Source organism: Gavia stellata, chromosome 1 (genome assembly GCF_030936135.1).
Source record: "Gavia stellata isolate bGavSte3 chromosome 1, bGavSte3.hap2, whole genome shotgun sequence".
Taxonomy (NCBI): Eukaryota; Metazoa; Chordata; class Aves; order Gaviiformes; family Gaviidae; genus Gavia; species Gavia stellata.
This window is the reverse complement of record NC_082594.1, coordinates 11,510,515-11,526,054: the sequence shown is the minus strand read 5'-3', so window position 1 is coordinate 11,526,054 and position 15,540 is coordinate 11,510,515. Positions and strand designations below refer to the sequence as shown.

At 39.8% G+C, this 15,540-nt stretch overlaps 1 protein-coding gene across 1 annotated transcript in view; it reads right to left on the bottom strand.

The window, feature by feature from the left end:
- Positions 1-14,496: 14,496 nt before the first annotated feature.
- MTNR1B (melatonin receptor 1B) overlaps positions 14,497-15,540 on the bottom strand; it is a 33,394-nt gene continuing 32,350 nt past the window's right edge. Inside the window, exon 2 of the mRNA XM_059820631.1 lies at positions 14,497-15,365. Within this exon, the coding sequence (XP_059676614.1) occupies positions 14,497-15,365 (869 nt within the window). The remainder of the gene's footprint in view (positions 15,366-15,540) is intronic.

Sequence of the window (15,540 nt, the reverse complement as noted above, 5' to 3'; positions counted from 1 at the left end):
TCAATTACAACTGCACAGTATGTCAGAAAACATTTAATTACCTTCCAGAGGGCTCTGTAATTCTGCTTATAATGATTACCTTCCAGAGGGCTCTGTAATACTGCTTATAATGACGACACCTCCCTATTGCTTCTGTGCAAAAATTACCCCTCTGATGAGTTTTTCTTTTGGTTTTGTTGCTGTTTTTTTATTAAAGGAAACAAACAACTCTGGGGTCATCTTGCTGCTTGTCCATCAGTCCCTCTTGCCCACTAGAAAATTTGCTGTTACTTGGGCTTAACTCCTTGCTTTCAGGGCTGGGTATGGTGCTGACACTTCAGTGGGATCAGATCTGATAGCTGACACTTCGGTGGGATCAGATCTGACATCAGCTGAAGTCACTAGCAATAGGGTTCAGTCCTAAATTAAGACATCAAAATGAAAATTTTCATATATGAGCCAAGTGTCAAAGCTCACAACTATGAGACATCCACTTATAAACCCCATAGAGCACTGAAAGCAAATCCGCTGACCAGCCATGAGGGGTCCAATTGACCAACTTATGCAAAGGCATTTTAAATTATCTGACATGCCCTAGGGTTTCTCCAGAAAAGTACACATTTCCCACAGGTCCTTTGTCATACATGCCTTAGAATACAGCCGCAGGTATCTCAGGTTATTTGAAACAGCATTAAATACCTATTTTTAGGCAACTGGATGATATCTTTGTTATCTACTGTAGGGTGAGCTGAACTGATGTACAGACTCCTCTGTGTAATGAGACCTTGGACACCCAGATCACATGCAGATATCTACATAAAACCCCCTAAACTGAGACGTCTTAAGACTGATAACGTAGCCTTTCCATAGAGAGTAATAATTTTGCTTCAGGCCTTTGTAGCTAGAAAAGACAAGGCTGTGCTATGAAACTAGGATGAGAAACAAGTCAGGTTTTAGCTCATTTCAGTTGGACTTGTCCATCAGCACATAAGTGGCTGAAAAATACCAGGAGTATTGCTTTGAATAATCACCCTGTTATCTGACGATGTATCTCCAAGTGAGTGTGTGTGGTGACAGAAGCCGTGCCATACAAGGGGTGATTCCCAAATCTTGTGGTATTGGAACAAGTTGGCTTCAATGTTGATCTCTTGGGAATAACCCTTTATGTTTCACAGGGGCTTGTAGTGAGGATTTCTCTCCCAGATGGTGTGAGTGCAGTCCTCCTCTAGGAAAGATTTTTATGGTACTAATTGCAAGGGACAGGAGAGCATAGCCTATAGCAAACTGCACCTTATGTCTGACAGAAACGAAAGAACCTATGAGCCACTAAGTAGGTCTTTTGGTAATTATGGGTTCAGGTCTCTTTCCTGATCATAGTAAATAGTACTTCAATCTGAAAGGAAACCCAGTCACCTTCATAAAAACTGAAATATCATCTAGCTTGTGAAATACCCTCAGTTTAAGATTGAAGATGAGTATATGTGTCCATGAGTTCAAAACCTGAAAATTAGGATGAAAGGAAGAAAGTCTTATGAGGAGCGGCTGAGGGAGCTGGGGTTGTTCAGTCTGGAGAAGAGGAGGCTGAGGGGAGACCTCATCGCTCTCTACAACTACCTGAAAGGGGGTTGCAGAGAGGTGGGTGTTGGCCTCTTCTCCCAAGTGACGAGTGACAGGACTAGAGGAAATGGCCTCAAGTTGTGCCAGGGGAGGTTCAGACTGGATATTAGGAAAAATTTCTTTACTGAGAGAGTGGTGAGATACTGGAACAGGCTGCCCAGGGAAGTGGTGTGGTCACCATCACTGGAGGTGTTAAAAAACCATGTAGATGTGGCATTGCAGGACATGGTTTAATGGGCATGGTGGTGTTGGTTGATGGTTAGACTTGATGATCTTACAGGTCTTTTCCAACCTTAGTGATTCTGTGATTCTGTGAAATAGGTTTGATCCTACTGGATTGGTAGTGCTTGTTTATTATGGATCTTGAGGACTGTCTAGAAACTCATCACACAGCTTACAAATGTGGCCCTGTGGCAACTAGGATGTGCCATCAGGAAATCTGTAGGACCCTACATGCCTTGGTGTGCTCAGTGACTTAATATGCCTGATAGGTGGCTTAATCCACTAGCAACAAGACATTAACATGCTCTCTGGCGGACACTTATATGACAGCCTTATGCACAGGAATCAGGCAAATCTAAAAGCACATTGTGCTCTTGGATGCTCCAGAATCCAGTCTTTTGGATGAAGTATGTGTAGTAAGTGTAACCATTATGCCCTTGTAGCTGAGCCCTGGCTATAGGGAGAAATGCAGAGTGTAGTTAGATCTTCCATACATCTCCTACTGTTTGTTTCTGTTTCAGGAAAACAGAGAAGAAATTTTGTGGATGCACTGATCGAAGGAAATAGTAAATAACAGAAGGAATTGGCAGCTGATTCTTTTCTTATATTGTCTTTGAGGTCCTGAAGATTTTTACTTGATCCCACTCTGGTCAAAAGAACTCCTTCCCATTTTACCATGACAGGATGAAATCCCAGGATGTTTTTTCTTGCCTTTTATTTATTTAGCATGTATGCTTGCAGCAGAACAGATGCCGTACAGTAGCCAGGTATGATTGCTGTTACCCTACTGAAAAATGACATCTGTAGTGAGGAAACTCCCTCCTACACCAAAAGGCAGCATCACTGTTACCAGTACCATTGGCAGTTTGGACTTACCTGGGTCTGGAAACTGTACATGTGTCTTGCATATATACATCAACTGTACCAATAGACTGCTGGTACTTATGCAGCATAGCATGAGGCTTCTAGCTTGTTTTGTGGCTGCATGGGGGATTTAAATAGTCTTTTCCAAGTGCCTTTCATAAACACTAAATGCAACTTGAGAATGACTGGCCTCTATTTCAGTGTAGCTAATCAGTTAACAACTCAGCTGTGACCACAGGTATATTTTCTTCTGCTAAAACCCTTGTCTTCCTCTTCTCTCTATGTAACTATGGAGACTTCTTTCTTTATAATCTAAAGAAAATATCATTCTAGCATGAAAACCTCCATCATGAAGTCTGGAAATCATGCAGCAGTTTAGAAGTTTAGAAAATAACACATTAACATTTAAAGGAAGTGTAAAAGTAATAGACTGCTGCTGAAGTTCAAAGTTGAGGATGTGAATTTTTTACAAAGGGCACCTATATCTTCAAAGAAAGAATCACGGGCTTTTGAAACTCTTAAGGTAACTTTTGCAGCCTATGCCAATCCAGTAAATATAAATGAAAAGGGCTATGACGAAAAATTACAGGGGGTCCATAACAAGCTATGCAATAGTTACCTGGAATGAGGGCATGTGAAAAAGGTCTCTTAGGCTTAGGTTACTCATTCTTTCAAAGTAAGCTAGTTTAACACTTGGGTGACCAGAGGATCCTCAGTCAAATCTGAAGCATTTGTCTCTGCACGAAGAGATAGCCATTATCCTTCCAGCAGCTAATGTTTCTGAAGAACCATAGGAAATGATTCAGCCTTTATTGCTGTCAGATCTCTCACCTGGGTGCCTGATGCTTCTTTTCCTGGTGCTTCACACTGCAGATGAAGAGGTCTGTCAGCATGTCTAAAGGCAAAAGAAGCCATACATTAAGTATGAGGTGATAAAAAACCTGCCTGCCAAGTGTTTTCTTTTAAGAGATTTTAAAAAATAATTTTTCTTCATTTTTAAATACTATGTGTTACAATTGATCCAATTAACACTATGAAGAAACTGCTTAAATGCAACAGACAAGTGAGCTGTCAGCCACTTGGAAACAAAGAATGTGTTAACTACTTATGGCCTCATGAGAGAAGATTATGCTTACCCTCCAAAAGCGCACACACCTTTTATAATACAGAACTCCTAAAGAAATAACTAATTTCTTAATACAAAAAGCCCTATAAAGTTTAAGGTACATATTGTTAATACCTATACTGATTTTTTAAAATATAAATAGGCAGTGATGTTTGGGGAAAGAATAAAAGAAACTTCATTTTTTACCTTCATGATTACAAATGTACCTCAGTGTCTTTGTGTTTCCAATTGTCAAAAAAAAAAGATTCTTTCCATGTGCTTTTGTTGAGAGATAAAATAGGGTAAAACGTCATTTGTGTAACAGAACTGTTCATCCCTTTTCTGCCAGTGTAAGTGATCATTTTATCCTAAATTTGAGAAAATAGGGTTACAGGATGGAATGGGAAATGTCAAGTGAGATTTTCCCACATTATGGGACAAGTTGAATATCAGACCTTCCAGCACAGCTAGTATGTCTTGATTTTGTAATTGTATCATGGTGGCTTATGGTGGTTTTGCAACTGCATAAATAACAGGTTAATCCCATCCTGCTTGTGCTGAGTCTTTTATCGCATAACAGCTCTAAGGAGCTTGTGTGTTTATGTATGGGATCATATGTCCACATATACCTGTAGCTGATATTTATTAGCTATCCTTATGTATATGCTGCCAGCATACCAAACTCTTACAGCAGCTTTGCATGCTAGGTCTTCCTTCATGCACATGTATGGGCAGGACAGGAACACGTGGGGAGCACAGCTCCCAAAAAGATTTACCTTCCTTTGAATCATGAGGAACAAGGAACCACACATTGTGGAGCTGTGCTCTCTTCAGCTGCTTCAGTGTGGACAGTAAATGCCTGAGGTTACGGAGTGCCTTTAGGGTTTGGGTGGGAGCAGAGCCCAGGACCTCAGTGGAGCAAATCCAGGACGCCAGAATTGAAAGCCAGCCGAAGTGCTGACTTCCTGCCCTTACCTTGGTCATGAGGAGGCCTTGACTAAGCTGGGAATACTAACACTTGTAAGACATTGAACCAATACTCTCTACTTTGAGTTTTCCATGGAGCCAAGAAAAATACTGCATGTTTTAGCTGTGTGTCATTAAACTATAAAGTATGCCATTCAAACTACTTATATAAAAAAATAACCTAGAAAAAAAAGAAACAAAATGCTCCCAGTTTATTCTGATTGTTTCTAGCACTTGTGGTTTCATCACTGATGCTATGATAGTTAGCTGTTTTCTTTAGCATCCAATCTCGTGATACAAATGTTAGTGGCAGCACTAGAGAAGGACAGTAAATATTGCTGACATAGTCACTGAGGAATTCTGAGCCTACTTAACTATTTTCTGAGCAACCTGTTTTTGTAGACATCTGCTTGACTCCCAGAGGAGGGTGTGAGAAGTTCATAGAGACTCCAAGGTGACTATATTTGTGAATGTGATGGGAACAGAGGCCATTTCCAGAACTAGAGTCTCATTACTCTGAGGAGCAGAAATATGTCATTTGTTTGACCATTTATCTTACAGCAGCTCACAATAAATTCGTCCTCATAGCCAGTGTAATTCAACCTTTTACTTGGATCTCTGCGCTCTCAGGCAGTGTGATTTGCAGTGTCAGCAAATCTGTGGAGATCAATGAAAAACAGCAAAGGCAGAAAATCTGCTTACCTGGGTTTCATTTTCAGTGAGCCATGTAGGACTTGTTATGCTAATAGAGATTCCTACTGCTCTGGAGAGCGGATGACTTGAATGGCATATCAATTTGTGATATACACCAGAGAAGGCTATTAGAGCCATTGTATTCACATTTTTATTTCCAGCTGAAAGCTGGGCATTGTAACCAATGGCCCAAGAGTATCCAGATGAATCACTGCGGTAGCTTTTTGATAGTTCATATCTGCTAATTACATAAAATAGTCTAAAATACTAAATGTCTGCTTGAAATTTAGCAGCAGAACAGGCTTTCATGATGTTGCAGTGACACCCAATTTAAGATTAGTGCCACTTCAGAGCAAAGAGAAAAAATCTTTTGATGCACTATGTTTGATGATGTAATGTTGCTTGAAATTCCTATTTCCTTCCGTGCTATTGTGTAAAGTGCTGGACTAAGACTAATTAACCCTTGCAGGAATCTAGCCCTATGAACACAAAATTTGCGTTGATTTCCAATGACACAGCTATTAAAGCATGACAAAAAGGCTGCAGTTGATTAAAGACTGAATTAGGGCTTACTATTTGAAAAGCATTGGGATCACTAGCTCTTGGCTTTAGGAATTATCATATATAAATTAAGGCATGTGGGATTGTTGAATACATTACAACATGGAAAATCTCTCTTGTATTTTTAAAATTATATATATTGCATATACTTCATATAAATATTTCTGGTTCCTTACCTTTTAAACAAAGTGAATGACAAAGGAAATAGAAAAAAGGTTTGCAGCAGTTAGTCTGGCTAAGAGCAACTCGTGACACGGATGCTTTAACATTAAGAGACACAACTGCTTGAACCAGGCTGATGAAATGGGCTTTCGGTGAAGTTCTGCTCGAGAGTAATGAAAAGTGCAGGATATGATAATAACATTTGCAATGTCAAAAATGTATTTTAGAAGTCCCTAGATTGGTACTGAAATATAAAAGAAAAAAACCCCAAAGCCTGATCTTTCTTTTTGATTGATTGATTCCTTCACAGAAAGATTTTCTTCTCAACATGCTCTAGCATTTGATGAAAATGTCATTGTTGAGGAATATTAGATGACTTGGCAATACAGTCTCTCTCCTACTGGGCTATGCATTCAGTTTGGATCATCAAGAATATCCTGTGCCACCTAACCTTTCCCACTATAGGAAGTCATACAAAACTGCGCCTACTTCTCCCAGTCACAATGTCAGGCTGCTGCAAATGGAATGGAAAGGGAAAGGCTTCTTCAGACTCCGGAGCACAGAGATTGGAGTTGAATCTGTGCAATAATCTTCACACAGTACATAGTCCAGGAGGGAGCAAGGCGAAGGGCAACAAGGAAGGTCTCTATGAATACATTGGTATTAAAAGGAAGGGTAAGGAGCGTGGGGGCCCATTTGTTAGCGGGGCAGAGAAGCTAGTGAGAAGCTAGAAGGAAAAGACTGAGGTAGTCAATGTGGTTTTTGTCTCAGTTTTCGATGGTAAGGCTCGTCCTCAGGCATCCCAGGTCCCTGAGCCTTCTAGCAGGATGTGTGCAAGTAAACCAGTACCCACAGTAGAGGAACAAAGAGTTAGGGATCTCTTAAGCCTCTTGTGCATACACGAGTCCATGGGACCAGATGGGACGCATCTAAGGGTGTTGGGGGAGCTCACTAATGACATTGTGATGCCACACTGCATAATTTTTTAAATATCATGGCAATTGGGGAGGCTCCTCATAACTGGAAAAAGGCAAATGTCACACCATCTTTAAGAAGGGCAAGAAGGGGGATCCAGGGGACTACAGGCTGGTCAGTCTCACCTCAGTCTCCAGGAAGGTGATGGGGCAAATCCACTCAGAAGTAATTTCTAAACTCATGAAAGACAAGAAGGTGACTGAGAGCAGCCAGCACAGGTCTACCAAGTGGAAATCATGCCTGACCATCCTCATTGCTTTCTATGATGAGGTGACTGGTGCTGTGGCCAAGGGAGGGCAGTGGGTGTTGTACACCTTGATTTTAGCAAGGCCTTTGACACAATCTCCCATGATCTCCTTATCACTGAATTTGTAAGATGAGGGCTGTATAAGTGGACAAAAAGTTGGGCGGAGAATTGGCTCAACTGGTGGACCTGAAGAGCTGTGGTCAGTGGTGCAAAGTCCAGCTAACGGTCAGTAACTAATAGAATCCCTCAGGGGTCAATAATGGGACCAATGCTGCTTAAAGTCTTTAGTAACAACCCAGATGATAGGACAGAGTGCATTCTTAGCAAGTTTGTGGACAACACCAAATTGGAGAAAGCAGTCGAAATCCTGAAGGGAAGGACAGCTATTCAGAGGGACCTGGACAGCTGGGAGAAATGGGCTGCAGGAAACATCATGAAGTTCAGTAAGAGCAAGACATTGCATGTAAGATAGAATAACATCATGTAACACTACAGGCTGTGGCCCAACCATCTAGGAAGCAGCTCTGCAGAAAAGGACATGAGGGTCCTTGTGGACAAGAAGTTGACCACGGGCCAGCAACAAATGCTTGCAGTAGAGGGCTGCATTAGGAAAAGAGTCACCAGCAGGCCAAGGGAAGTGATCTTTCCACTTTATTCAGTGCTTTTAAGACCACATCTGGAGTACTGTGTCCTGTTCTGGGCTCCCCAGTGCAAGATAGGTATTGATATACTGGACTGAGTTCAGCGGAGGCCACCAAACTGGTCAAGGGCCTGGAGCACAGGCCGTATGAGGAAAGGCTGAGAAAGCTGGGTTTATTCAACTTGGAGAAGAGAAGCTGAAGGGCAGACCTTACTGCTGTCTGCAACTACCTGATCAGAGGATGGTAGAGCTAGAGTTTTCTTGAAGGTGCATAGTGATAAGATGGGAGGCAATGGGAGCAAGTTGTGATATAGGAGATTCCAAATAGATATTAAGAGAAAAAAATATACCATGAGGGTGATTAAATATTGGTGTAGGATGTCCAGAGAGGTTGTGTAGTCTCCATCCTTGGAGGCATTCAAAGTTGACTGAGCATGGTCGTGAACAACCTCATCTATTTAGACCTGTTTTGAGCAGGGGTTTGGACAAGATGAGTTCTGGAGGTCCCTCCCAACCTAAGTTATGATTCTGGGATACTGACAATATTACTGAGATTGTGAGGGAAAAGTTACAGCTACTCGTGTACTGATTACCACACAGATGTGAACATTTCAAGCCAAAGGTACTCTTTATTTTAAAATCTCTTAAAATGCTTGTGAGGGTGTTTTTTTTTTCCTTTTTGGCAATAATTGTTCAAAAACAGGAAAAGTACTGACATTGAAAGCAACAGGCTGTGAGAGAGGTTGTTCTTCCTAGAAAAGCTTTTTTTTTGTCGGTTGTAGAGACAACTTAAGGCTCCTCATCCATGTAAGCAAATTGTTCTTAAGGCTGGGGAAACCAGGCTGGGCCAAGCTGCTCCTGACATGAAAAAGGGAACAGCATGAGAAAGAGGTACAAATTCAATCCAGTGAAGAGCCAAAAATTAGAGCCCTGGAAATTTGCTGTTAGCAGAGGATGATGAGGAGGAGACAGTGACAGTATCTGCTAGAGGAACATTACTATTAGCAATAGCTGTGGTCTTATCCTCCCATAAACTATCCTGCACAGCAGCAGTTACAGCAAAAACTTGGTTTCCCAGAATCCTTCCTGGGCCTGGCATATCCATGTACTTCTTTTGTGTTCACAGTAATTAGGAAAGCTCTGTTTTGTGGACAAAATAAGAAGCACTGAAATTCTCTATGTCTGGAGATCGTTGTGCAATCTTCCACATTTTGCTTTCATGTTATTCTGTGTGTGTCTTCAGTGTCTTATGGGGACTGCTGAAAGTTAGGAATTGCAAAGTGCATGTTTCTATAGTAGAGTATCTTTTGCATTGGAACAGGATAGTGTTACTCTATTTTATTGAATTTTGCAAAGCCTTTTGGGTTTTTTTTCCCAGGATGAAATGGTTACATTTACAGTAAACACATGCAAACAGGTGATCTGCCACAAGTTTTCTTTGTGAAGCAATTTAAAATTATGACCACATGGCTGGCTTTCACAGGCTTTTTGTTGTTGTTGTTGTTTTTGTTCTTTTTTCTTTTCTAAGGGCAAAACCTCACTGTTCATTAGTTTGTAATTAAAAAAACACAGCTGGCATCAATGGACCTCATTTGTCACTGCTTATAATTTCTGTTGGCATGCATTTACTTGATTTTGTCACATGACTAGGTAGAAGGGAACCTCAGTAAGTTTAGAAAAGAGTAAAATTAGTTGGTATGTATTTCAGACATAAAATATGATTTTTAAAATGCTGTTACCCTGGCCAGCTCTTCTTTATTCTCCCAAAGAATGGTTCTTCATACAGCAATTTCAAAGCTTCATTCTGCAGCCATTGAACTATTTGGAGTTTTGGCTGCGCAATGACATGAGATTAACTTGTTCTGTGAGTGGACACCAACAATATTCCATAGGACCTTCCCAGCTGCCCCCAAGAACTAAAGCCCTCAGGGCTGAACAAAAGAGTCTCTACAGTTAGTGAATGTGACAGTCCCACCTCTGTGACCAGGTCCAGTGGGAGACACAGTGGGTCATGTTCTTTATGGTTTCAACCGCCAACTCCAGTTGTTAAATTCAGAGTATCCATTTTTTTACAATGCATTTAATGTGGTTTTTAACCCAGAGTAAATTTATGACACAAAAATATTTATAAAAATATAGATTTAAAAAACAGTTTTAGTAATGTTTTTCTTAGTACAGCTTGAGGTGTTTCTAACAGGAGGATGAAAAGGAATCAGTTATGTGTTCTACAACTGACATCCATAGCGGTCTCTTTACATGCTCATTATAACTTGAGGCAAAATATTCATTTATTGTTATAGACCAAGTGTGCAAGACCCAGGTAAAATAGCAACATATCAATAGATGACTGAAAAGAAATTGTCTTCCACATTTTCCATTGAATCTGTAAATGCCTTTAAATGCAAGAAATTGTTCAGATGACCAAAATTATGTTATATACATATTATGAAATATATACAATCTTCCGTAGGTATTTATTCATTGTGAAATTCCCAGACTTGTTCAATTCTTTAAAAATACAATTGGAAAATAAAAGTAATCATCTTTTATCTAAATGTGTTCTTAAAGGAAGAAGTGGAGAGACAGAAGTGCATTTCTGCCCCTGAGAATGAGCCAGAGCGAATTATTCTATTCAGTCAATAATTTGGTGTGAAAACCCGGTATCGCTGAAGTCAACAGTAATAGGATTGAAACCGTAGTTTTAATTCTTCCTTGAGAGTGAAATTTTCACTTGCATGGAGAGACAGGATAAGGCTAATGCATCGCTTCAGTCTCATTTAGACTTTACCACATCTCCACTTTCCTTTTTACTGAAATAGAATTTAACAAGTGGTCTTCACCCATCTACATACGTGTAAGCTTTTTCCTAATCAGAGTTCTATTGTAAAAACAATTCTAGAATACATTTATTTCTTTTAATAAACAGAAAACACAACACTTTTTAATCAAGATAACATTAAACACTTGAAAACACGCCAAACTCTCTGGAAACAGACTTAGTCCCTGAGGCCCTAGTTTTCCCTTCACTAGTTACCTTGTGCAGAACACAGGGTATACCTGACTTTCTACCTCCTTTTTCTTAAAGAGTCTACATCTGATATGCTGGTATAAATACTTTTATACAACGGAAATAATAATTTCCTCAAAGATGCATAAATCTATACAGAGCTGATATGTTCTTCCTGAGTATACTTTCAAATCATGTTATAACCATATCACCTATCTTGATGGTTAGTTGCATTTTAAATTGCACTTATCATTTTTTCTTCAAATGTAAATTGAGGGAAAATGGATTTTGAATTGTAATAAGGGAGCGAGAAAATTAATTTAAGGCTTTTGATGTAGGTAGATGGATACATTACTATATGGAAAAAAATATTGCTAAATAAAGAGGTTTCATCATGCAAGAGCTACATTTAGTCACCTAAATTAATATAAATTTTATGAATTGATTGATTTCCAGGTCAACTCAAATGCAATGCTTTGTAATAATACACGGTATAAAAACTTGTTTTAACAGGCATGAGTTATTGTCCGTATATCAGGACTTAATAAGTAACTGTACCTGGCACACTAAATAGCTCCATTGGCTTTGCAGACACCATGCAGAGCAGGATCCCATTCAAGAAAAGTTGTGGTGGTAGAATCCACACCTAATAATTTAGCACTGTTCCAAAATTTTTCCATCATTTGTGAGGAAGGATCAAATTTTGGAACATCTCTTTTTTTGAACAGTAAGTTACTGTGTTCAAGTACTGTGTTCAGCTCTGGGGCCCCCAGCATAAGAAAGACATGGACCTGCTCGAGCATGTCCAGAGGAGGGCCATGAAGATGATCAGGGGGCTGGAGCACCTCTCCTATGAGGACAGGCTGAGAGAGTTGGAGTTGTTCAGCTTAGAGAGAAGGTGGCACTGGGGAGACCTTATAGCAGCCTTCCAGTACTTAAAGGGGTCCTACAGAAAAGATGGGGAGGGACTCTTTTTCAGGGGTGTAGCGATAGGACGAGGGGTAATGGTTTTAAATTGAAAGAGCATAGATTTAGATTAGATATTAGGAAGAAATTCCTTACTGTGAGGGTGGTGAGACACTGGAGTAGGTTGTCCAGAGAAGCTGTGGATGCCCCATCGCTGGAAGTGTTCAAGGCCAGGTTGGACAGGGGTCTGAGCAACCTGATCTAGTGAAAGATGTCCCTGCCCCTGGTGGGGGTCTTAGAATAGATGACCTTTAAGGTCCCTTCTAACCCAAACCATTCTATGATTCTATATTTCTATTCTATTACTCATGTGAGCTTCATTTAGGATAGTTGAGGAGGTACCAGCACAAGGATTCTTAAAAATGATATTTAATTTTTAATGCAGGGAGTTCATTTGTAAAATGACTTTATAAAAATTTCATATCTTCTTGCCATGAGCATGAAGAATGATAGCGTCTCACTTTTATGGCCAAGCAAGTGGTAACAATGTTTGGATTCATTTTATGGAGCCAAAACAGTAATGGGAATTTGATACAAATTCTGGACTCTCTTCTGACTTGTGTCAGCAAGTGATAAACCAAAGCCAATCAATTTACTTATAATACTAGTTCATCTACAAGTCAGGAAACAAATTTTGACTTTCAAGTCACAATTTTGAGTACTCATAGAAGTCAGAAAAACCAGGATTGTCAATGAAGCGAACTTGATGCCCTTTCCTGCAAGTTCCCCACATTTTTGAACTCCTTATTGACTCTGGGGGAAGTTTCACATTTAGACACACAGGTATATTAGTTCTGTGTTCAGTACCCTCCCCTGAACAGTGCTATTAAGAGTAATGTGCATTTCAGGTCTAATGGTAAAATAACTTCATTGACTGTGTGTTTGCACACAGATCCCTAATCTGATTTAAAGATAATGCAAACCACATTTTGTAAATTACTATGATGCCGTGGGGTATAACCCAGATTGTAATCTGATCTGTACGGTCACTGTTACAATGTGTTACCGGAAAAAGAAGAAAACCAGTTTGAATTTGAGCCGAGTTTGAAAAGAAAATGGAAAATTATCCTTTTATTTTATGAACTGTTCAAATATGAGCTGTAGGTACACTAATTAGCGGATTGAGATCACCTGTCTTTGCCTGAAATGTGTCTACATGAGCTGCCTGATCTTTGTTACAGCCAGTGAAGATACAGTCAGCGAGTTCTGTCAATCAGTTCCCCTGACCAGTGAAGATGCCTGTTTCAAGACAAAATTAATAATTTCCTAGGACTCCATTGACTACAGTGGGAATTTAGAAAATAAATCGTGTGCAAACACCTACACTGGCAACATCCCAAATTAGGCAAGAAAAATCCCAGTCTAGCTGTCCCAAGTGAGGTGTTTGAACTAGTAATCAATGTTTTAGTTGCAAATTGATCTCATCCTTGGATGTGTGTTTATAACAGATGGAAGGAAACATATCTCCACTACAGGGAACCTTGAATGTTAGCTTAGATTAGACAAGAGCAGTGGATTTTGATCAAGATTAGATGTAGACATGTGAGGCAAGTATCTCAGCTACCATTATAGTCAAAAGGGCTTCTTTTGGTCTAATGTCATTTGAGATGATCTAGGATATCCTGCCTTGTGTCCAGTTGCCACTCCAGACGATTGCAGGTCTTATGCCATAATTTCCAGCCTGTTGCAAATGTGTAAGGTGTGCTGAAGTGCATCAAATGACATTGGATGTATATATTTAGGTAAATAGATGGAGCGCAATGAAAATTCAATCCTCTCTAAAGGAAGAATATTGCATAAAGTAAATGTGTAAGAAATCAACCATTTGTGTTATGTTATCTACCATAAAACTGGCCACAGAAGATGAACAGAGTAAATGCACTGTATTCCTAATCTCAGTGTACCTAAGTATGTAAAACCTGTGAGGAAAGGCTCTAATGTTAATATTTGCTTTTACACAAACATTCTTCTCTCCAATTTACAAGTTTGCTTCAAAGATACTGCTACTGCCACCAGTACATGCACAAAAATGTGGTTTGGCTTATGTGTGGAAAACAGATTATCTGCTTCACCCTCTGTTCAGGTACAGGAGGGAAGGAAATATCACTCTGCAGCCTTGGTGAGCTGCTGTGCCCATAAACAAGTACCTTCACTACCTCTTCTAAGAAATGAATCCTGACCTTGTGTAAAGAATGCAAAACTCCCACTGAAGTAAAAAAATGCCTCATTCATATATCTGGGAGCAGAATTCAGGTCTCAGAACTAAACCAGCTTGCACTCACCTGCTGCTTTAATTCTGAGATGCCTTTTCAATTGATATCTTGTATAAATCATGAATTGAAAGCAATATGTACTTTATCAAGAAGACAGTATTCCAGTCACAAAGTGCCATCCAAATGGAAAGCCCCCGAAAGTAAGCAAGAATGACCGGAACATTACAACTATATTCTTGGAGTTCTCCATGACAGACTCTTGCATCGACTATTACACATTTACAAGGTATCAGTTTTCATTTGGTCATTGTTGTTTAAAGCAGGAGAAGGCTTGCTCTTCTGAGCATCAGTTCCTCCTTTGGATGTGTCCTGGAAGAAAAGCCTTGGCATCCACAGTGACATTAAAATTCGTTTGTATTCATTACGAAAATTCTGGTTAAGAAGTCCGTATATTATTGCATTAAGGCAGCTGTTGAAATAGGCCATGAAGTAGCTTATAATGAATAACCATTCAGGAACTTTTGGTGCCATTTCTGTAGGATCAATGGCTACAGCCAGTCCAATGAAGTTTAGAGGTGCCCAGCAAAAGGCAAAAATCACAAAAACCACAAACATGGTAAGAAAGTTTCTGAAGTCACTTGGCTTCAGTCTTGGCTTTGTTTCTGACTTGACTCGTCTTCTAACTTGAAGCACTAAACCCCAAATTCGAAGGTAGCAGAAGCTTACAATGGTGATAGGGACGATGAAGTGAATTACCACAACAGCTATCGTATAGTAAGAGCTTGCAGTCTGAACAAATGTGCATGAATAGACGCGTGGATCATACTTTAAAGAGCCAACAAAAAAATTCGGCACAATTGCAATTACTGTTAATACCCATACTAAGGAGACATACAGCATTGTGTTCCAACAGCTGTACACTCTGTCATAGGCAAAACTATGACATATATAGCAATATCGGTTTATTGCAATTGCAGTGATATTGAAAATAGAGCCTATTACACTTAGTCCCATCACAAAGCCACTCACTTTACAGTGCATTTCACCCAAAGTCCATCCATTGTGGAAAATAGCGAAGAGCACCAGGGGGTATGGATACAAGGCCACCACCAGATCAGCAAAAGCCAGGCTCACCACAAATGCATTACCTGGGGAAAAAGAAAAATACATAGACATAAGTCTGAAAGCAAGCATAGTTGTGAACAAGAAGAAAATATGACATATTATTTTAGATATCTGCAATGCTAAATTATTGATGATGTCAGCAAGCAGCAGGTATATAGGACCAATAGGTCTATAAGGGAAATAATTTCACAAGTCAAC